The following is a 20,839-nucleotide window of genomic DNA, read 5'->3' on the forward strand; positions in this document are numbered from 1 at the left end:
AGCTTCATTAACGTAACATAATAACAGAGTTGGAAAGGACCTTGGTGGTCTTCTAGTCCAACCCCCTGCCCAGGCAGGAAACCCTACACCATTTCAGACAAATGGCTATCCAACTTTTTCTTTAAAATTTCCATTAGTTTTGTTATCATAAATCTTATAAGGCATTTGCATCCTTGAATGCCTGATAGTGCTCGCTTCTGTTCTTAGAATAGAATAGAATAGAATAGAATAGAATTTTATTGGCCAAGTGTGATTGGACACACAAGGAATTTGTCTTGGTGCATATGCTCTCAGTGTACATAAAAGAAAAGATACGTTCATCAAGGTACAACATTTACAACACAATTGATGATAATATATCAATATAAATCATAAGGATTGCCAGCAACAAGTTATAGTCATACAGTCATAGTGTTATTGAAAGAAGCCTGATAGCTCCCAACATTTTGATCATAACCATATTTTTTACCCTTTCAATCAGAATTCGATTGAATTCCTGTGCACATAACCCCTTTTCATTTTTTGTGCTTGTCCTTTTGAACAGAGGAAGAATAATGTTTATTCAATTGTCAGGCCCAGAGGCAGTCTTCACATTCATTTTAAATAAATTGCACAGCCACCTATAAGCATATTGTTGTGTCCTGCGTATCAGCCAATCCAAGCACCGCTCGGTCTGATTGGCTGAGACGCAAGCAACAGAAGAAGCGGGAAGCTGGGAGCGTATGATTGGCTCCCCATCTGACAGCTCGCAGTTGCTGAGCAGGAAACACGTTCGTTCCTGTCAGAGTTAGTTCTGTTCGTGTGTGTTGGAGCACGGTTCGTGCCTGTTAAAAAAGAGTTGCTAACATTAAAAAGAATAGTTGTTGATTCAATCGCCTCCGTGTTTATTGAACATAACACTGGCGACGAAGGTTTGTGGATTTCCGAGCCATCGTGTAGCTACTTCGTCTCGTCATGTCGACCCTGATGCCCACCTTCGCTCCGTTCGTCCCCTCCACTGACTCATGGGACGCCTACTTGGAGAGATTCAACTGTTTCCTGCAGGCAAACGACTTATCGGACATCTCCAGCGCTCGAAAGCGTGGCTATTTCTTAAGCTCTTGTGGCAGCGAAGTTTTCAACGTCGCTCGATCGCTTGCAGCGCCTCAGCCGCTATGCGAATTGTCCTGGGAGGTTTTGCTCGATAAACTCCGAGGGCACTATGCTCCAGCGCCCTCCCGTATCGCCCGCCGCCACGCTTTTCGCCGTTGTTTCCAATCTGATTCTGCTACGATTAATGACTTCGTATCCTCCCTGAGGACTGCTGCTTTACACTGCGAGTTCCTGGACCTCGAGAACATGTTGTTAGACCAATTCGTCTACGGGGTCAAGGACTTAAAGCTCCAACGCCGCCTCCTTGCCCGGAAGGACTTGACTTTCCAACTGGCCATGGATGAAGCGAGAGCGGCCGAAATGGCCGAACAGTCAGCTGCGGAGCTTCACCGGTGCCGACCGGGAACGATGAACGAGAGCCGTTCTATCCATTTTGGAGACACGGCCCAGGAAACCTCGTCGGGGGAAGAAGCTGAGGTGAGCCGCCTCAACCTTACATCGAAACGGGCAAGCCTCCCTGAGAGTAAACGTTCCCAACGTTCCCAACCTCGATGCCTTGGCTGTGGCGGTGAGCACGCGAGAGAGGACTGCAAGTTCAAGTCCGCCGTTTGTCGCCGTTGCGGAAAGCGCGGCCACCTAGCCAGGGTTTGCCGGGCTACTCTGCCAGTCCAGGATGTCGGCCGCAGTCCGGTCCAATCGCGGGGACAATTCAAGACGCTTGCACCGCGCCAAAGAGAGTATGCCACTGTGGCCCATTTTGAAGATGATGTCCCTGTCAGCTATGCAGCTTCCGCGCCCTCGTCCGACAAGATCTACATCACCGTCGACTTGGAGGGGGCGCCGTGCACTATGGAGGTGGACACGGGGTCGTCCCGGTCACTTATCGCTTGGTCTGCACTGCAGCGACTTCTACCGAGTGTCTCCAAGGCCAGCCTGAAACCCTGCGCTGTCACATTGAGAGACTACCAGGGGGGGGCTATACCTACTGTAGGGGTTGGAAAATTCCGGGTGGCATATCATGGCTTCAATGACCACCTCCCACTAATTGTGGTTAAGGGCGACCGGCCTTGCCTTTTGGGGCTCGACTGGTTCACCGCCTTGGGCCTGCACGTCGCCGGGGTCCACAACACACGCCTGGATGTCACCTCCATGCTGGCTGCCGAATTCTCAGATGTTTTTGATGAGAGCCTGGGTAAATATCGGGGGTCCCCCATTTCCCTGAACTTAGATCCCCAGGTGGCGCCCATACGGCTCAAACCAAGACGGGTTCCCCTGGCATTGAGACCGAAGGTGGATGAGCAGCTTGACCGCTTAATAGCCCAAGGGGTTTTAATTCCGATAGACCACGCGAAATGGGAAACCCCTATTGTCATTCCCCTTAAGCCGGATGGATCCGTGAGGATCTGTGCCGACTACAAGGGGACTATTAATAAAGCCCTACAGGCAAATCCTTACCCGGTGCCGGTAGTCCAGCACCTCCTCCACTCCCTGGGAAAGGGCCGCATCTTTGCTAAACTGGACATGGCCCAGGCTTATCAACAGCTCCCGGTGGATGACGAAACAGCATTGGCCCAAACGATCGTCACCCACCGGGGAGCTTTTAAATGCACGAGACTTCAATTCGGGGTCAGTGTAGCGCCAGGAATATTCCAGGGTATCATGGAGCGCCTGCTCCATGAGATTCCGGGGGTGGTCCCTTACTTTGATGACGTAATAGTCTCGGCCAGGGATATGCCAGAGCTTGTCACCAAAGTAAGGGCGGTGCTAAACCGTTTCCGTCAGGCGGGGTTGAGACTGAAGAGGGAAAAGTGCAAAATTGGAGTCCCACGGGTGGAATTCCTGGGGTTTTTGGTGGATGCCCATGGCATCCACCCCACTCCCTCCAAGGTAGCGGCAATCCAAAATGCCCCAACCCCCACCTGCAAGGCAGAGCTCCAGGCATTCCTGGGGCTTCTTAACTTTTATGCGGTGTTTCTGCCTAACAAAGCAACTGTGGCAGAACCGCTACACCGATTACTAGACGCAGACGCACCCTGGGTATGGGACCGAGCCGCGGCAACAGCTTTTGCCGCTGTCAAACGCCTCCTCACCTCGTCCGCTGTCTTGGTACAGTATGACGAGACCTTGCCTCTCTCACTAACAGGCGACGCTTCGCCTTGTGGTATTGGCGCTGTTCTCAGCCATGTCCTCCCCAATGGGATGGAAGCCCCCATAGCTTTCTACTCGCGCACCCTATCCCCAGCTGAACGAAATTATAGTCAGCTGGATAGGGAGGCCCTCGCCTTGGTAGCGGGAGTTAAGCGGTTCCACGACTACCTCTATGGTCGCTGTTTTTCCGTGGTCACTGACCATAAGCCCCTTCTAGGCTTACTGGCGGTGACCGACCCACCAAATTCTATCCCCGAGAATGTCTCGGTGGGCCGAATTTCTTGCAGCCTATTCGTACCGTTTGGTACATAGGCCGGGAAAAGAAATTGGCCATGCCGATGCCCTCAGCCGCTGTCCACTTCCCGCCCACGTTAGGGATCCGGCCCCCTCGATGCCCATTCTTCTGATTGAGGAATCAGATTGCCCGGTAGCTGCTTCCGACATATGCCGGGAGTCTAGAAAGGACCCCGTAATGTCCCAAGTCATTGATTGGGTTCGGAGGGGTTGGCCCCAGGGGACGGTGGCCCCTGAATTTCTACCATACGTCCGCAGACGCGGCGAACTGTCCACCCAGTCAGGGTGTCTGCTCTGGGGACATAGGGTGGTAGTTCCCCCCACTTTACGGCCCCAAATACTGTCATGTCTCCATGTGGCCCACCCTGGTATCGGGCGCATGAAAGCCCTAGGGCGAAGCTATGTTTGGTGGCCAAATTTAGACCAAGAGATAGAGTCCTGGGTGGGACGGTGTCACCCTTGTCAATCCTCCCGTGCAGCGCCCCCTGCCGCTCCAGTCCGGGACTGGGAGACACCGAGGGGCCCTTGGGCACGGATCCACGCGGATCTCGCTGGCCCCTTCCAGGGACGGACCTTCCTCGTAGTGGTCGACGCGTACTCCAAGTGGGTAGAATTAGTCCTGACGCCGTCGACCACTGCTGACTCTATCATCAAGGTCCTAGACAGGTTATTTTCAACCCATGGGTTGCCGGATGTCTTAGTTACTGACAACGGACCTCAATTTTCTGCAGCTGCCTTCCAGCTGTTTTTAGCCAGGCTTGGCATCCGCCACGCCCCCACGGCCCCGTTCCACCCGGCGGCTAACGGCCTTGCAGAACGGGCCGTAAGATCGGCAAAAGACGCTTTGGGCCGTCTGGGGGGGGCTGATTGGCAACAGAAAATAAATCAATACTTGTTAGCCCAGCATAGCACTCCGTGCAGTGTAACTAAAATAACCCCAGCTGAGCTGCTAATGGGGCGCCGTCTGCGTACCGTCCTGGACAGGTTGCACCCCACGTATGGGTCCGACAGGGTTCCTGCCCATGAGGGTCGGGTCCGTGGGTTCGGTATTGAGGACTCAGTATACGCACAAAATTTTGGGGATGTTCCGCAATGGCTACCCGGACACATAATACAATTATCTGGGCCCTATTCTTATAGGGTCCTCCTTGAGGATGGGCGAATCTGGCGGCGCCACATTAACCAATTAAGGCGTCGCCTGCCCACCGGTGAAGATGACCTCCAGCGTTCAACTCTTCCACAAGACGCCCGTCTCAACCCGGAAGAACCAACACCCGGGCAGACCCCGGACGCCACCGGAGTAACCCAACAACGACAACATCAATACCAAGCGGCGCAAGACCCTCCTACTCCTGCCACTCCGGCAAGCCGGAGCCAACCGATCACACTTAACAACGATCACTCGCAATTCCACGCATTTCCATCTCATACGCGGCCCGAAGCGCTCTCGGCGGTTTCCTTACCTGTCCTTCCGGAAGTTCCGGTCATCGAGCCCTCCGCCGTTCCTCATGCTGTTCCTCAAGTGGCCGCGCCCCTGCCATCCTCGGCCACTCCGAACCCCGAACTCAGGCGCTCAGGGCGGAGCCGACGCCGCCCTGCTTATCTGGCCGACTACGACTGCGCAATCCGGGGGGTGAGGGGTGTTGTGTCCTGCGTATCAGCCAATCCAAGCACCGCTCGGTCTGATTGGCTGAGACGCAAGCAACAGAAGAAGCGGGAAGCTGGGAGCGTATGATTGGCTCCCCATCTGACAGCTCGCAGTTGCTGAGCAGGAAACACGTTCGTTCCTGTCAGAGTTAGTTCTGTTCGTGTGTGTTGGAGCACGGTTCGTGCCTGTTAAAAAAGAGTTGCTAACATTAAAAAGAATAGTTGTTGATTCAATCGCCTCCGTGTTTATTGAACATAACACATATGACAGCCTATATTTTAATAATTCTTCAGTAACATCATCTACAATGCATACTCACAATTTTTCAATATTATAACAGAATTTATTACTTCCTTTTCATCTCTTTTTCTGAGGGGGGGCACCAGCATTTATAACATTCATTTCAATTCTACTTTTCAACGTATCACTATCATTCCCATACCAATCATCAAAATGCTCGTTTCAGCATTTCCTCACCTCACTTTCATTCCAAATAATTTCATAACTGTTATTTTTCATTTCCATTTGCTCTGCTGGAAGCTACTTGGTTAACCTTTTTCACCCACCCCCTCCTCAGCAACTATTTATTTCCATCATAAGAATTCATCTTCTCTCCCTTTTTTAATCTAACTGTTCCTTGTTCTCTTTGACTACATTCTTCACAGGTTTTTTTCTTTCTATGCCTATGATACAATATCTCAGCCTTCCTTTCTGCAGTAATCATTCCTTCGAAAGCCTTTTTTTCTTATCCATAGATTCTCTAGCTTCATCATTCCACTAAAGCTTTCTTTTTATATAACTATATGAACTTCTCTAGTATTCTATCTATATACTTCAAAAAACTGTTGTGTCTGTTTAATATTTTGTAGCCTTCAATTGTGTGAAATAGTGCGTCATTGACCAACAATTTTTGAACCAAAACATCTCAAATGGGTTGACTGACAGAATGCATCCAAAATCTAGGGCCCATGAATCTTCTTGGATTAAAATTTTGCAAAGTTGTGGCCGCCTCAAGACCACTACACGTCCCAGAAACTTACACATTGTGTGGTGGAAGGGAAGATTGGAGGGGCCAGGGGTGAAATCCAGCAGGTTCTGACAGGTTCTGGAAAACCGGTAGCGGAAATCTTAAATAATTCGGAGAACCAGCTAATACCACCTCTGGATGGCCCCAGAGTGGGGTGGGAATGGAGATTTTGCAATGTCCTTCCCCCAGGAGTGGGGAGGGAATGGGGATTTTCAGTATCCTTCCCCTGCCACTCCACCAAGCCACATCACACCCAAAAAGACATGCCCACAGAACCAGTAGTAAAAAAATTTGGATTTCACCCCTGGGAGGGGCATATCCCTATCCCCTTTCCTACATCCTTCTGGCTTCTGTTCCCAGTTGGGTAAGGGCCCTGGAGCTGAGGCCAAAGTTTGAAATCTCTTAATGCCAGTGACTTGTGAGGAAAGAATGAGAAAGGGACTCTAACGCCTGCTGGCAAGTTTGGGGTAGCTGGAGTGCACTAAAGGTTAATGAGGGAGTTTTCTTCCTCCCTGGAGGGTGGGAGTCCTTGGGAATAGACTAAAATGGGGAGCAGTCATACTGTTTTCCTTGAAGTCTACAGCCCCCTTTTCTTCCCCCTCCCCACAAGAAGTGGCAGGCAGTTCTGTGGGTCACCTGAAGAGAAAAAGGAGGCAACTTCACTAGGCCTCTCCAGAGGGTTATGAGGGGAGGGGAAATGGCATAAGCCTATATTAGATGTGGGAAAAGAAAGGGCAAAAGAGTGACTGGATGCCTGATAAAGAGCAGGGAGCATTGGCACTTGAAGGGTGAGCTCTCCTCCTCTTTGGAGGGAGGGCACCTTTGAGGAAATGTCAGAATGGAGAAGCGGGTGAATTTTTCCTTGGATTCCCCTGCTCCCAGAAAAATGGCAGGCAGTTCCACAGGTCAGAGGAGGAAGTGGAGGAGGAGAAAGCTTCCCCTGGGTTCTCCAGAGAGTCGGGGGAGCAGAAACAGTGCAAGCTTTTATGTGGAAATGTAGCTTTTATGTAGGATGATTTAACAGGTCACGGGTTCACTAGTAACATAATATTTTTCACCCTATTCCAAGCAGCTTGTACATCCTTTTTTTCCTATATGAGATCAGTCTGTTATCAAATTATTCTACCTTCTAATAGTTTTTCATATAGCACCTAAAATTTGTGTACCTTCTCATATTTCCCCCTCTCGTGCATTTGTGTTATAAGCAGATTTTTTTTTCTTGTGAATTGCCAATTGGTTGTACCATTTTACCTAAAATGCACCTCCGGTCCTTTGATTACCACTATTCCCTGGACCATAACATGCAGTTATGATCAACTTATGGATTTCTATTTTCATACACATTCCTGGCAATGTATATGTTCCCAGTTCTTACTGTCTAACATCCAAAATAACGTTCATTGTCATTTTTATTACTATTATTAGTATAATAGCCATGCAATTAGAAGAAATGAAAGACAGAAAAAGGGAAAAAGAAAAAGGCACTGTTTCTACAATGCTAAAAAATGTGTTAAAAAATGCAAACTAAAAAAAAAAATCAACTAAAAAGACATGGCTCTGGACAATTGAGGCTTTCATACATCCCTTTTTAGTAAAATAGATACTAGCCCTAGTCATACCAATGCCAGATGCAACATCTCTTGCTAACAGTAAGAATAACATCTCCAGTTTTGGCAAATTTTGACCATATATTATAAGCCCAGCCAAAGCCAAGTCATTCACTTAGCAACCCTACAAATGTCTATGCAAGATAGGATCTTTAATCTAGAGACTGTCAACATACTGTTGCTTGCATCCCACTAGTTAAGAGGTATCTGCAATGTACTGACGCACACACCGGATGTTCTTTCATTGAAAACTATTCAGAGAACGCAAGATGAATAAAGTTGGATCAGGACAAAAAGCCCATTGAGCCAGACATCCTGACTGCATCTACAATGGTCAGCCAGATGCATATGCAAAATCCATTAGCAACTCACATTGTCTCCAAACATGATATTATACTGGTCTTGTTCTCACTTACAATTTATTACAGGATAGTCATGCCTTGAGAATCCCAAATTTATCCCACAAGGTATCATTAAATATACTGATAAAAAAACAGTATTTTCACTCTTAGAATAGAATAGAATTTTTCATTGGCCAAGAAACGTGTTCACAGTGTACATAAAAAGAAAAAAAAATATTCAAGAATCATAAGATACAACACTTAGTGACAGATAAGCAATCGAATCATACTAGGAAACAAATAAAACAATATAAATCATAAAGATACAAGCAACAAAGTTATAGTCATAAGTGGTAGAGATAGGTAATAGGAAGAATGAGAATAGTAATAATACAGTCTTACTAAATAGTTTGACAGTGTTGTGGGAATTAGTTGTTTAGCAGGGTGATGGCATTCGGGGAAAAACTGTCCTTGTGTCTAGTTTTTCTCGTGTGCAGTTGTTTCAACTTCTACCCTCAAAACCACATAGGGCATTATAACATCGTTTTGAGGGTAGAAGTTGAAACAATTTATGTCCAGGATGTGAGGGGTCTGTAAATATTTTTACAGCCCTCTTTTTGACTCGTGCAGTATACAGGTCCTCAATGGAAGGCAGGTTGGTAGTAATTGTTTTTTCTGCAGTTCTAATTATCCTCTGAAGTCTATGTCTGTCTTGTTGGGTTGCAGAGCCAAACCAGACAGTTATAGAGGTGCAGATGACAGACTCAATAATTCCTCTGCAGAACCTACACCCGTGATGGCGAACCTATGGCATGTGTGTCACAAGTGGCACGCAGAGTCATATCGATGGGTATGTGAGCTCAGCCATTTCCGGCCTCCAGAGGGCCTCCGGGGGCTGGGGAAGGCTGTTTTCCCGCTCCCCAGGCTCCTAGAAAGCCTCTGGAGCCTGAGGAGAGCAAAATATGGGCTTTCCAGTCCCACCGGAAGTCAGTAAATGGGCTGTTTCCAGCCTCCGCAGGGCCTCCAGGGGCTGGGGAAGCCCATTTTCGCCCTCCCAGGCTCCTAGAAAGCTTCTGGAGCCTGCGGAGGGTGAAAAACGGGCCTACCGGGCCATGATGTGCCAAAAGCGGTGGGAGTGCAGGGGAGTCGCATGCACATGCACGGGGAGGGCGGGGTGCATAGAATTATGGGTGTGAGCAAGCACGTGCATGATCCCCGCCCGTGGTCCCCCCGCTTTTGGCACAAGATGGCAAAAAGGTTAGCCGTCACTGACCTACACTATCTAACACAATGTTTGTAAAACCTTTATCATCAATTTCCTTGGAAGCAATGAGGTAATTGCTAGAAGAAGGTTTTGAGAAATGTGCATTGTATGTATCTCAGCCTTTGTCCTCTCATTCAGCACTTTGTCTTCTGAGTTTCCTATCAACTTCCACACTCCATATTTTTAGACCCTTTTTATCCTTTTTACCTATTAAGGTAAAAGAGCAAAGAGCAGAGTTCTAATTTTATTTTTCATACACATTAATTTTTATTATTGAAAACTGTTCAGAGTCGTGGGAGATGGGGAATATATCATATGTAAATAAACCAATAGATTAAAAAGAGGGGACTTAATAATGCAATGCTGTTTTTAAATGCTTTTTCAGTTGTATTCTGAAATGTTAACTCTGGGTTTGTTTACTTTAGAGGCAGCAACCTGATCTTTGCTGATGCAGTGACCAGAAAATAACAGGCTTTTGCTGCTCATCTGTCAATTTCAGTTTTCCAACTCTACGGGATGGAACCAGTTGCACAGAAGTCATGCTATTCCCACTCATGCTACAGTATCTTGACTAGAAGATGTTTGTCCACTGAAAAGAGATGAAGGCAAAGCCACAGGAGAAAGTTAATTACTTTGTCTATAATCTTTGGCTTATTCACAATATTATTCACAGTAACTTGAAACAGATGGAATAGGATTTTGGAAGTGAATTTGATTAATTATGTGCTATCAGGTGGTTACCCAGCCAAAGAGGCATATTATGGGTCCTATCTGATGTGGTCCCCCTACGATAAAATCATTTTCCTGGGAGATGAGGCTGGTCCCAATCCTGTTGACCCTTAAAAATGGTCTTTTCAACTAGCTGGGGATCCCATGATAGAATGTTGGATGAATGTATGATAATTAATAGAATACACCCTCTATTTTGCCACCATTTTCTACTTTTTATTTATTTATTTAATTTAAATTGGTTGTTTTAATGGTTTTCATGTATTCAATGGTTTTCATATATTTTATTTATAACATATGGCCCCTCACTATGTGAGATGGGCAACTATACAACTTATTTATATGATTAAATAACTATCCACATAGATAAATCTTTTCCAGAATGATTGTTTACCCATTAATAAATCCAAATTATAGTATATCTTGCACAAGCGACTGGACAGGAATAGATAAAAAATATCAATATAATGATAAATAACAAGGCAAACAAAAATATAATTAAATAAATTATGCATTTAGGACATCCAAGTGGAAGGCCATCCCTAAGGCTGAGGTAGCAAATTGTCTTTTGAGAATGAGGAAATTGATATTGCTGATATGTAAAATGAATATTAAACATGCAATTTCTCTCATCTTTATGAGGGATTCAAGAATTTAGCCATTTAAAAATACCATAAATAGAATGTTTGCAGAAATGCTCCTGCGGGAACTCACACAACTTCCTTGAATGAAATCATCATGAAGACAAATATTCTAGTCCTGAAGATGAATTCCCTTGAACTCTTATTTGCTCTAAAAAGAAAAGTTTCAAAATGCAATGGGTATATTATTTCCTGCATAATTCGAAATTGCATAGCTTTTTCTTTCCGGTACAGTTTGAGTGGATTGAATGTTCCAGCAGTCAGTTAAATAGGATCAGCAGACATTGCTGCCAAATTGTCTGGGCAGTAAACTTTCCACAAGAGCTCCAGCAAAAAGGATCACAGAAATGCTTGTGACACCTGAAGACCCAAAAAGTTTTTCAAACATTAATAATAATAATAATAATAATAATAATAATAATAATAATAATAATAATAATAATAATAATAATAATAATAATAATTTAATTTTTATACCGCCCTTCTCCCGAAGGACTCAGGGCGGTGAACAGGCAGATAAAATAATACAATACATTTCAATAAAAACACTATTTAAAAAACTTATTCCAAAAGCCTAAATTTAAAAATACAATACAAAATATAAAATAAACCCCAATAAAATCCATGTTTAAAAACCCTATTAAGCAAGTCCTGCATGGAAGAATAGATATGTTTTAAGCTCGCGGCGAAAGGTCCGGAAGTCAGGAAGTTGTCGAAGTCCTGGGGGAAGCTCATTCCAGAGGGTAGGTGCCCCCACAGAGAAACAGAGACCCAAGATTTTTGATTGCACAACTGGTATTATCTCACCGATGCAAAAAAATATTAAGTCACACCCAATAATTGAATGACCATTACACTATGTTTTTCTCTCTGACCTTTCCTATTAGTATCCCTCCCTTCCTTCGTAGGACCATACCCCATGCATGTGATCATGTCTGTAGTCCACAAAAGTTACGCAACAGTACTTGTGTCTTTTCTTGGTACCAGAAGCTCATGGGTTTTCTGTGAAAAAAGAGGCCCATACTTTTGCCCACAGGTGCTGTTTCTGTCCTCCATAAATTGGGCTGGGAAACAACACTGTTTGAAAACCCCTGGGCTGGAACAATGATCTGATCTGATTTCAAATCTTTCTAATTTGCCCTATGGGATTGTTTTGATAAACAGTAGCACATAAGTAGCACATAACTGGAGGCTAAAACATATGAAAAACAGCTGCAGCAACTGGATATGTCTAGTTTAATGAAAAGAAGCACCAGGGGAGACATGATAGCAGTGTCCCAATATCTCAGGGGTTGCCACAAAGAAGAGGGAGTCAAGCTATTCTCCAAAGCACTTGAGGGTAGAACAAGAAGCAATGGGTGGAAACTGTTAGGTTCTGGAAGTAACGAGGCTGGAGACCAGGGTAGTGACAACAGCTCTTTAATATAGGGTGAACCCAGCAACAGGCTGGGGGAAAAACCTCTCCTTTTATACAGTTCTGCTGGAGGCTTCGACCAATCAGCAACGTGCTGATTTCCCGCTCAAATATTTAAAGGTACAAACATGAATACATAACACTCCTCCCCTCCCAGAAAACACTTTGCCTCTATTTACATATTTATTTACATGTTATTTTTCGACGTAGTCACGCAAATAACCTGGGCGTCTTCTAGTTCTTTCTGACCTGCGCGGTTCAGTTCTGGGTGGTGTTTTGAGCTGGTCGGAGGGGCTGTTTTCTCCTCCCAGCTCTTTCTCTGGGCCAACGGGCTCCGGATTATTGGCCGACTCTTTTTCTTGGCCATCCGCCTTGGATTAATTTTGGAACTTTCCTGCTGCTTCCTCGGGGACCTGATGGCGTCGCTGGAACTCTGGGACCTCAGCTAAGTCTTGCGCCTCCCCCGGGTCATTGTCAGCTGTGGATTCAAATTGGTATTGGTCATGATTTGTTTCATTTGGTTCGGTTTGGTCAGTTATCCGTTTTCTTAACTGATCTATGTGGCGCCTCCACACTCGGTTGTCGGGTAGCTCTACCACGTACGATTTTGGGCCGGTTATCTTTATTATTTGTCCTGCGAACCAACTAGGGCCGTCCCCATAGTTTCGGGCCCACACCCGGTCGCCTATGCTCATTTCCCTTGTCTTTTCTAGTTTTCCCTTGTAACCCTCTGGTGTGTAATGGGGGTTCAAGCGGTCAAGTGGGCACCGGAGTTTCCGTCCCATTAGCAATTCGGCTGGGCTTTTCCGGTGGCGTGCTTGGGGTTCTGTGCTGGACGGCTAGGAAAAAGTCTATTTTTGTTTGCCAGTCACCTGGCTTGAGCCTGGACAATGCCTCCTTAGCGCTCCGGACGGAACGCTCTGCAAGGCCATTCGACGCAGGGTGGAAAGGCGCAGAGAGGGCATGTCGGATGCCTTCCTCTGCCAGGTATTCTTCAAACTGGGCTGCCGTGAATTGGGGCCCATTGTCGGACACCAGAGTGTCCGGCAACCCGTGAGTTGCGAATAGGTGGCGCAGGGTTGCGATTACTGCTTCGGCCGTAGTGGATTTCATGATTATGACCTCCAACCATTTAGAAAATGCATCCACAACCACTAGGAATGTTTGGCCGTGGAAAGGGCCAGCAAAGTCAATGTGGATTCTTGACCAGGGCCCTTGGGGCTTTTCCCATTCTCTGACTGGGGCCGTTGGGGGTAGAGGTCTGGACTCTTGGCAAGCTTGGCATTTCCCTACCCTCTCAGCAATCTCTGCGTCCATGAGTGGCCACCATACATAGCTTCTAGCTAACCCCTTCATCCTTACGATCCCTGGGTGACCCTCGTGGAGGAGGTCCAATACCTTTCCCTTAGCTTCTCAGGAATTATTACGATCACCCCATAACAGGCACCCCTTGAGCCGAGAGCTCATCTCGTTTTTAACAAATTCTTTGAACCGTTCGCCCGGCGCAGCGGCCACCCTCTCTGTACCCAACCGGTACAGTCCTTAACACAATGTCGGTATGATGCCGAGCCACTTCCTTAGATGTGACTGGGCCAGAGTCCAACGAGTCAATAAGTAGGATGGGCGTCCCGGAGTGGGGTCTTGATCGCCCCTGGTAGTGGGCATCGGCTTAACGCGTCTGCATGCCCCACTTCTTTTCCTGGTCGATGCTGCAGCTTGTAGGAGTAAGCGGCTAAGAATATAGTCCATCGGGTCAAGCGTGGCGAAAGTGCCACAGGCGTTGGTGATCGCCAGCCAGTATCCTAGTAGCGGTCTGTGGTCAGTCACGATTTCAAAATTCCGCCCAAAGACATACTCGTGGAATTTTTGACCCCTGACACAATGGCTAGTGCTTCTTTGTCTAATTGGCTGTAGTTCCTCTCTGGGAGGACATCGTTCTAGAGTAGAAGCTATAGGGGCTTCTGTGCCGTTTGGAAGTCTATGGCTGAGTACAGCCCCCACCCCATAAGGGGAGGCATCGCAAACCAGCACTAGGGGTAATGAGTCGTGATATTGGATGAGCAGGCTATCACTTGAGAGCAGGTTCTTTACTGCTTCAAAAGCCCTATTTTCTGACTTTCCCCAAGACCAAACAGTATTTTTTCCTAAGAGCCTATGCAGCGGTTCCATAGCAGTTGCTTTGTTCTTTAAAAGACCGCGTAAAAATTAACCAATCCCAGGAATGCCTGCAGCTCTGCTTTATTTTTGGGCGCTGGAGCCTTCCTAATTGCCTTAACCTTGCTCTCAGTAGGGTGAATTCCTTTCTTGTCTATCCGGTAGCCCAAGAAATCGACGGATTCGACCCCGATCTGGCATTTGTTTGTCTTGACTTTTAATCCGGCTGTCCGGAAAATGCTCAAGACCTTTCTTAACCGCTCCCCCAATTCCTCCATGTTTTCCCCTGAAATTAGGACATCATCGAAGTAGGGAACTACCCCTGGGAGCCCCTGCAGTAGTCGTTCCATCAGGTTTTGGAACAGCCCTGGTGCCACACTGACCCCAAATTGCAATCGGGTGCACTTGAAGGCCCCCCTGTGCGTCACAATCGTTTGGGCTTCGGCTGTGCGGGCGTCTACTGGCAGTTGTTGGTAGGCTTGGGCCAAGTCTAACTTTGCAAAGACTTGCCCTTGCCCCAAAGAGTGCAATAAGTGTTGCACCACTGGAACCGGGTAAGCGCTTTTCTGTAAGGCTTTGTTAAGCGTCGCCTTGTAGTCAGCGCAAATTCTAATTGACCCGTCCGGTTTTATGGGGGTGACGATTGGCGTCTCCCACTTTGCGTGGTCGACTGGCACCAAAATCCCCTGATTAATGAGCTTATCCAGCTCCTTATCGATTTTTGGTTTTAGGGCAAAAGGGACTCTCCTCGCCTTAAGCCTAATGGGGGCTACCTGGGGGTCTAAGTTGAAGGAAATAGGGGTCCCCTTGTACTTGCCCAGGCAGTCCTTGAAGACATCTTCGAACTCGTTAAAGAGAATGTCTTTCAGGTTACAGTCACTTCTGTAGATGCCAGTCACTCCCATGCCCAGGGCACGAAACCAGTCTAGTCCCAACAGACTGGGCAGAGTTCCTTCGACGATCGTGATGGGCAGGGTCTTTTTATGTGGACCGTACTCGACTCGGACGGAGGTGGTCCCTCGAACAGGGATGCGATTCCCCTGGTAGTCGTGCACTCGTAGCCGTTGTGCTTGCAGGTGGCGCTTCGCGACGGACGGCAGCGACTTCGCCAAAGTGTCCCAGGACATGATGGTGATCGCTGATCCCGTGTCTACTTCAAGCCGGCACCGTACTCCCTCTATTTTTGGCTTGGTGAAGATCTTCTTCTCCACTTTGGTCGAGGCGCGGCCTATGACCACAGTTGTTTGGTTGGAATCCGCGCCTTTTTTGTTTGAGCCAATCGCGGGTCGCCTTGACGATTCCGCGCTCTGATTGGCCGATTTGAATTTTCGGCGGGAAGGTTGGGCCGCTCGACAAACTTGAGCTAGGTGCCCTTTCTTCCCACACCGCCGACATGTCGCGTCTTTAAACTTGCATCGTTGTCGCTGGTGTTGACCCCCGCAGCTTCCGCATTCGTCTCGGTCCCCTTTGTCGCGTTTCTCGGTGCGGCAGACCCCTTCCTCGTCTTCACCGTCGGATTCGGTCTGAACCTCCTCCTGGTGCACCGGAGTTGCCTTCGCGCTCGCCTTTTGTGGGACCGGCTTCTGCAGTGTCTCTGCCGCTTGGGATGACATTTCATGTGCTCTGGCTTCGTCCAGAGCGTTGGCTAGCGTTAGGTTGCTCTTTGCTAGCAGCCGTCGCCGCAAACGGATGTCTTTGACCCCTCGGATGAGTTGCTCGAGGAGCACCTCGTCTAGGTCACGGTATCCGCAGTCCTTGGACGCTCTTCTTAGGGCGGCCATGTAGTCACCGATGGACTCGCCCTCCATCTGCCTTCGCTCTCCGAATTCAAACCGCCGCACGTATTTGGACGGCGTTGGTGCGAAGTGGTTTTTTAATAAAGTCTGTAAAGTTGGCCACGACACCGACTGCAACGGCGTTGGCTCTGCCAGGGCTTCCGCGATGTCGATGACCTCCGGACCGCAGTGGCTTAAGAAATAAGCCCTTTTTCGGTTGTCTGGAACTCCGTGCAGTTCGTTGGCTTCTAGGAAACTTTCGAAACGGGTCATATACGTCCCCCATTTCTCCTTAGCCGGGTCGAACGGTGCGGGCGGAGTGTAACTGGCCATCTCCTCTTTTCTGCCCTGGATTTGCTGGGTTCGGGTCTATCGTGCTTCAGCTCGGTTCTGGTTCTCCTCAGCCTCGAGATCCCACCTTCGTCGCCAATGTTAGGTTCTGGAAGTAACGAGGCTGGAGACCAGGGTAGTGACAACAGCTCTTTAATATAGGGTGAACCCAGCAACAGGCTGGGGGAAAAACCTCTCCTTTTATACAGTTCTGCTGGAGGCTTCGACCAATCAGCAACGTGCTGATTTCCCGCTCAAATATTTAAAGGTACAAACATGAATACATAACAGAAACTAATCAAGGAGAGAAGCAACTTAGAACTAAGAAGAAATTTCCTGAAGTTAGAACAGTAAGTCAGTGGAACAATTTGCCTCCAGAAGTTGTGAGTGCTCCAACACTGTAAGTTTTTAAGAAAATGTTGGATAACCATTTGTCTGAAATAGTGTAGGATTTCCTGCCTGAGCAGGGGGTTGGACTAGAAGATCTCCAAGGTCCCTTCCAACTCTGTTATTCTAAAAAAAAAATCTCTGGGAAGATAAAACTATACTTTCCCAAGGTGGTGCATCAATAGAATAGAATAGAATAGAATAGAATAGAATAGAATAGAATAGAATAGAATAGAATAGAATAGAATAGAATAGAATTTTATTGGCCAAGTGTGATTGGACACACAAGGAATTTGTTTTGATGCATATGCTCTCAGTGTACATAAAAGAAAAAGAAAAAAGAAAAAAGAAAAAAAATACATTTACAACACAAATGATGGTCATAGGTTGCAATTTAACCCTTAATGATAGCAACAAAAAGTTACAGTCATACAGTCATAAGTGGAAAGAGATTGGTGATGAAAACGATGAGAAGATTAATAGTAGTGTAGATTTAGTAAATAGTTAGACAGTGTTGAGGGAATTATTTGTTTAGCAGAGTGATGGCCTGATGCATTGGATCATTGGATCCAATGATTGGATCCAAGGATGCATCGGATCAATCCTGATGCATTGGACTTTAATACCCCCACCCACCCACACACTTCCCGCAGCTGCCCAAACGTATTGTGGGAGCTGAAGGATGGCAAATGCTTATTATGAAGCCGATCGATTTATCGGGGTGGAGATGATAATGATGATGATGATGAAGAAGACGACGACACCGTACCATTTGCTACGCTTCAGCCGCTAATTAGGGAGGAGGAACCTGTAGAAATCCCCAAACTCCACCTCTCGTTAACCACACTGTTTGTGGGCTGCTGGGAGTTGGAGTTCGGGAACATCTGGAGGCAGACCGGATTCTCCCCCCCCTCCCGGGACGTAGACGGCTCCTCCCGGGGACATAAAGTCCCCTCCTTTCCTTCGACCTCCCAAGTCTCGTTCCTCCCCCTCCCACCCGTCTTGGTTCCACCTAGTGAGTCAGGGTGACGGCTGGAGCCAGCAAGAAGCTGGGAAGCAGCCTCCCCCCCACACCGCCCCATCTCCCCGCGCTCCCGCTCTCAGCCAATGAACCACCACCCAAGTGGGTTGGTCCAAGACACGTTATAAAGAGGCAGGCGAAGGAGAAAGAGGAGGTGACAGGGAGGTGCGCGGGGTTCCAGGCTTCCCAGCGACAGACAGCGGTCGGGGACTAACCATGTGCGGTGAGTGAGGGGAGGGGAGGGGAGAGAGCGGAGTTGGCTGGTTGACAGCTTCTCCGCGCAGTTCAAGCGGTAGAAGGGGGTTGTACATGCGGGCTCAAAGCAGGGGTGCAGTTGTTCGGATTGGCGGGGGGGGGGGAGAGGGAGAAGGAGAAGGAGAGGAAGAACATCTGCCATGTAAAAGCTCCGCAGTTCCAAACGATTTGTAAGATCAACCCTTCTTCCTTCGGCTGAAACGCTGCTGTCTTTTGCCCGGTGGTCGGAAAGGAAATGGAAGCTGAATGCTTTACCCCCTCCAACACTCTCCCCACCCCCACCCGCCCATAAAAGCACCGGAGGAGATGTGCCTATAAGCCACGCTTCCATCGCTATTCCTTTCCCCCTTCCCCTTCTCGTTTTTCTTTCTTCCTTCCACTGCCCCTCCTTCCCGCGGGTGGCCATTGGAATGGGACGACCAGACCATGTGCTTGCTTAGCTTTGCTCCTCCAGCATCCACCTCCTTCTTTTAGTTTTGGATGGAGTACAGTAGGTTTTTTTAAGTCAAACTCAAGTTTTGACCCATGGCTCATTGGGTTGATGCATCTTCTCAAGGGGAAAGTGATAAGGTGAGGGCATGAAAGCAAGTCGGGGCAAGAAGGAGCTGCTTTCTTGTAACCGTGGCCTGAAATGTGATTTGCAAGGCAATGGATACTGTAGAAAATCTAACCTCTGATTACTAGCAGGATCAATCTTTAATAAAAATGAATGTTGACAAGCAAAAGGGCTCCTTCAGGATTATTTATTTATTTAGCTAGCTAAATTTTCATTCACAGTTCTTTTTTAATTTCCCTTTTCCAAGTTCCATACTTGGGGAATACTATTGGGTGAATGAATTATTTATTTAGTGTATGGTATACTTGATGAATATTTCTACTTTTTAAAAATGCTTTGTACTGAATCATCAGCGAATGATGATGATTTAAAATTATTCTTGCCTACAACAAGGAAGTAAAACTACTACAGGGAAAGTTTAGTTTCAGGAATTATTGGGACAGTATTGTTTGTTGGGACAGTTCAAGTATGTAGTTACCTTCCTGGACTGCAGTGTATTGACGGCAAATAGGTCCTCAGGCTGAGATAAATGAACTTTTGCACATTATTGCTCAAATTGCATTTCATCAGAAACAACAGTATAAGCCCTTTTCAAATTTAAAAAACGTGTTTGAACTATGCATGCACAGGGCTGAGGTTTCTGTAAGTGAGGATAAAGCCTTCCCCACGTGCAGTTCCTCTGCATTTATTAAGCTGGGATGGGGAGGGGGTGGTAAGATTTATGTCCCAATTCCTTGCAGTGTCTGTCTTTTCATGTACTTTTAAGCATCTGAAAAAGACAAAGCTATGACAGTGGCATAATATAGGGAAAAAAATGGCACCAGTGTCCATAAATATAATAAAATGGATTGTTTGACAGTGAATAGTTATGGGTTACACAACTGAACCATAAATAAGGTTTTGGATTGAGAAAAATCAAATGAAACTTGTTTTAAATTTGTATATTAGAACAGGAAATCAGCTTCCTTCCAGACAATTAATGTATTTTCTTTGCAAGGTAAGCAAGTAATGACTTTGAGTTCTAAAAGATTATTTTGTTCCAGAAAACCTGGTTCATCTAAATTGTTCAGAATTAGTTTATTGTGCTCAAGCTGATAAGGAATATCTTGTGTTACCCTTGGTTACTCATTTAAGACCTATCAACAAACATACTGAAATCACTTTATCTAAAGTGAGACATTTGTGCTTTAACTCAAAAATAGGGATGTTCCATCGCTCAACCAAATGCTAATCAAGAGGTTGTATGGCTGAGTCAGAATACTAGGTCAAGGGTTTGGTGTGATTTCAAAGCACTTTTTATTATTGATGATATAGAAAAATTTGGTGAGGTAAAATAAGATATAAATCAGAACTCTGTTCCAAAAATGTTGCTGGAAATGATGAAGGGAAGCTTCCTACTTTGGGATGAAAATCTTTTAAAAATATCTCCATCCAAATGAAAGCTATGTAAAAAATGTAAAATATGTCTGATGTTTCACCTTTTCATATGTTGTTATACATAGCAATCTAGTTGTGTATAATTAGCATCATAAATAATAAGTTAAGCTGACCTTTTTTGTGCTAATCTTTTACTCCATATGTAGAAATATCAGTGAGTTTAATAAACTTACCTGTGAGGTCATTGAGAAGAAAGCTTAGGTTTCTAAGTCAGTGCATTATTTTAAATGCACCATATTTTAAATGGAGGGATTTCTAGCACATTAGAACTATAGTGCTCAGTTAAGCAAAAAAAACCCATAAAGTCTAATGCTGATACAATCTTCTTCGACCAAAGGATCCCTAGATGTTTTGGAGCTACCACTTCCAGAATTCCACATCAGCAGGATCCCTAGATGTGCCCTATAATGCTATTATTCCCAGTTACCATAACCAATGGGCATAGCTGATAGGAATCCAACAATACCTAAGGTTACAAAGTTGGCCACTATTATATTTTTTATTAGATTTAGAATAGAATAGAATTTTTTATAGAATAGAATTTTTTATTGGCCAAGTGTGACACAAGGAATTTGTCTTGGTGCATATGCTCTCATGTACATAAAAGAAAAGATACCTTCATCAAGGTACAACACTTAACAACACTTAATGATAGTCATAGGCTACAATTAAGCAACCAGGAAACAATCAATTACAGTATGTCCTGAACTTGCTCCAAA

General features: G+C 46.2%; 1 protein-coding gene across 1 annotated transcript in view; it reads left to right on the forward strand.

Annotated features, from left to right (window-relative positions):
• Positions 1-17,946: 17,946 nt before the first annotated feature.
• Positions 17,947-20,839, forward strand: part of GFPT2 (glutamine-fructose-6-phosphate transaminase 2) — a 28,957-nt gene continuing 26,064 nt past the window's right edge. The window contains exon 1 of the mRNA XM_058169750.1: positions 17,947-18,095. Coding sequence (XP_058025733.1) covers positions 18,089-18,095 — 7 coding nt within the window. The 5' untranslated portion in view covers positions 17,947-18,088. The remainder of the gene's footprint in view (positions 18,096-20,839) is intronic.

Source organism: Ahaetulla prasina, chromosome 2 (genome assembly GCF_028640845.1).
Source record: "Ahaetulla prasina isolate Xishuangbanna chromosome 2, ASM2864084v1, whole genome shotgun sequence".
In the NCBI taxonomy this organism is placed as follows: Eukaryota; Metazoa; Chordata; class Lepidosauria; order Squamata; family Colubridae; genus Ahaetulla; species Ahaetulla prasina.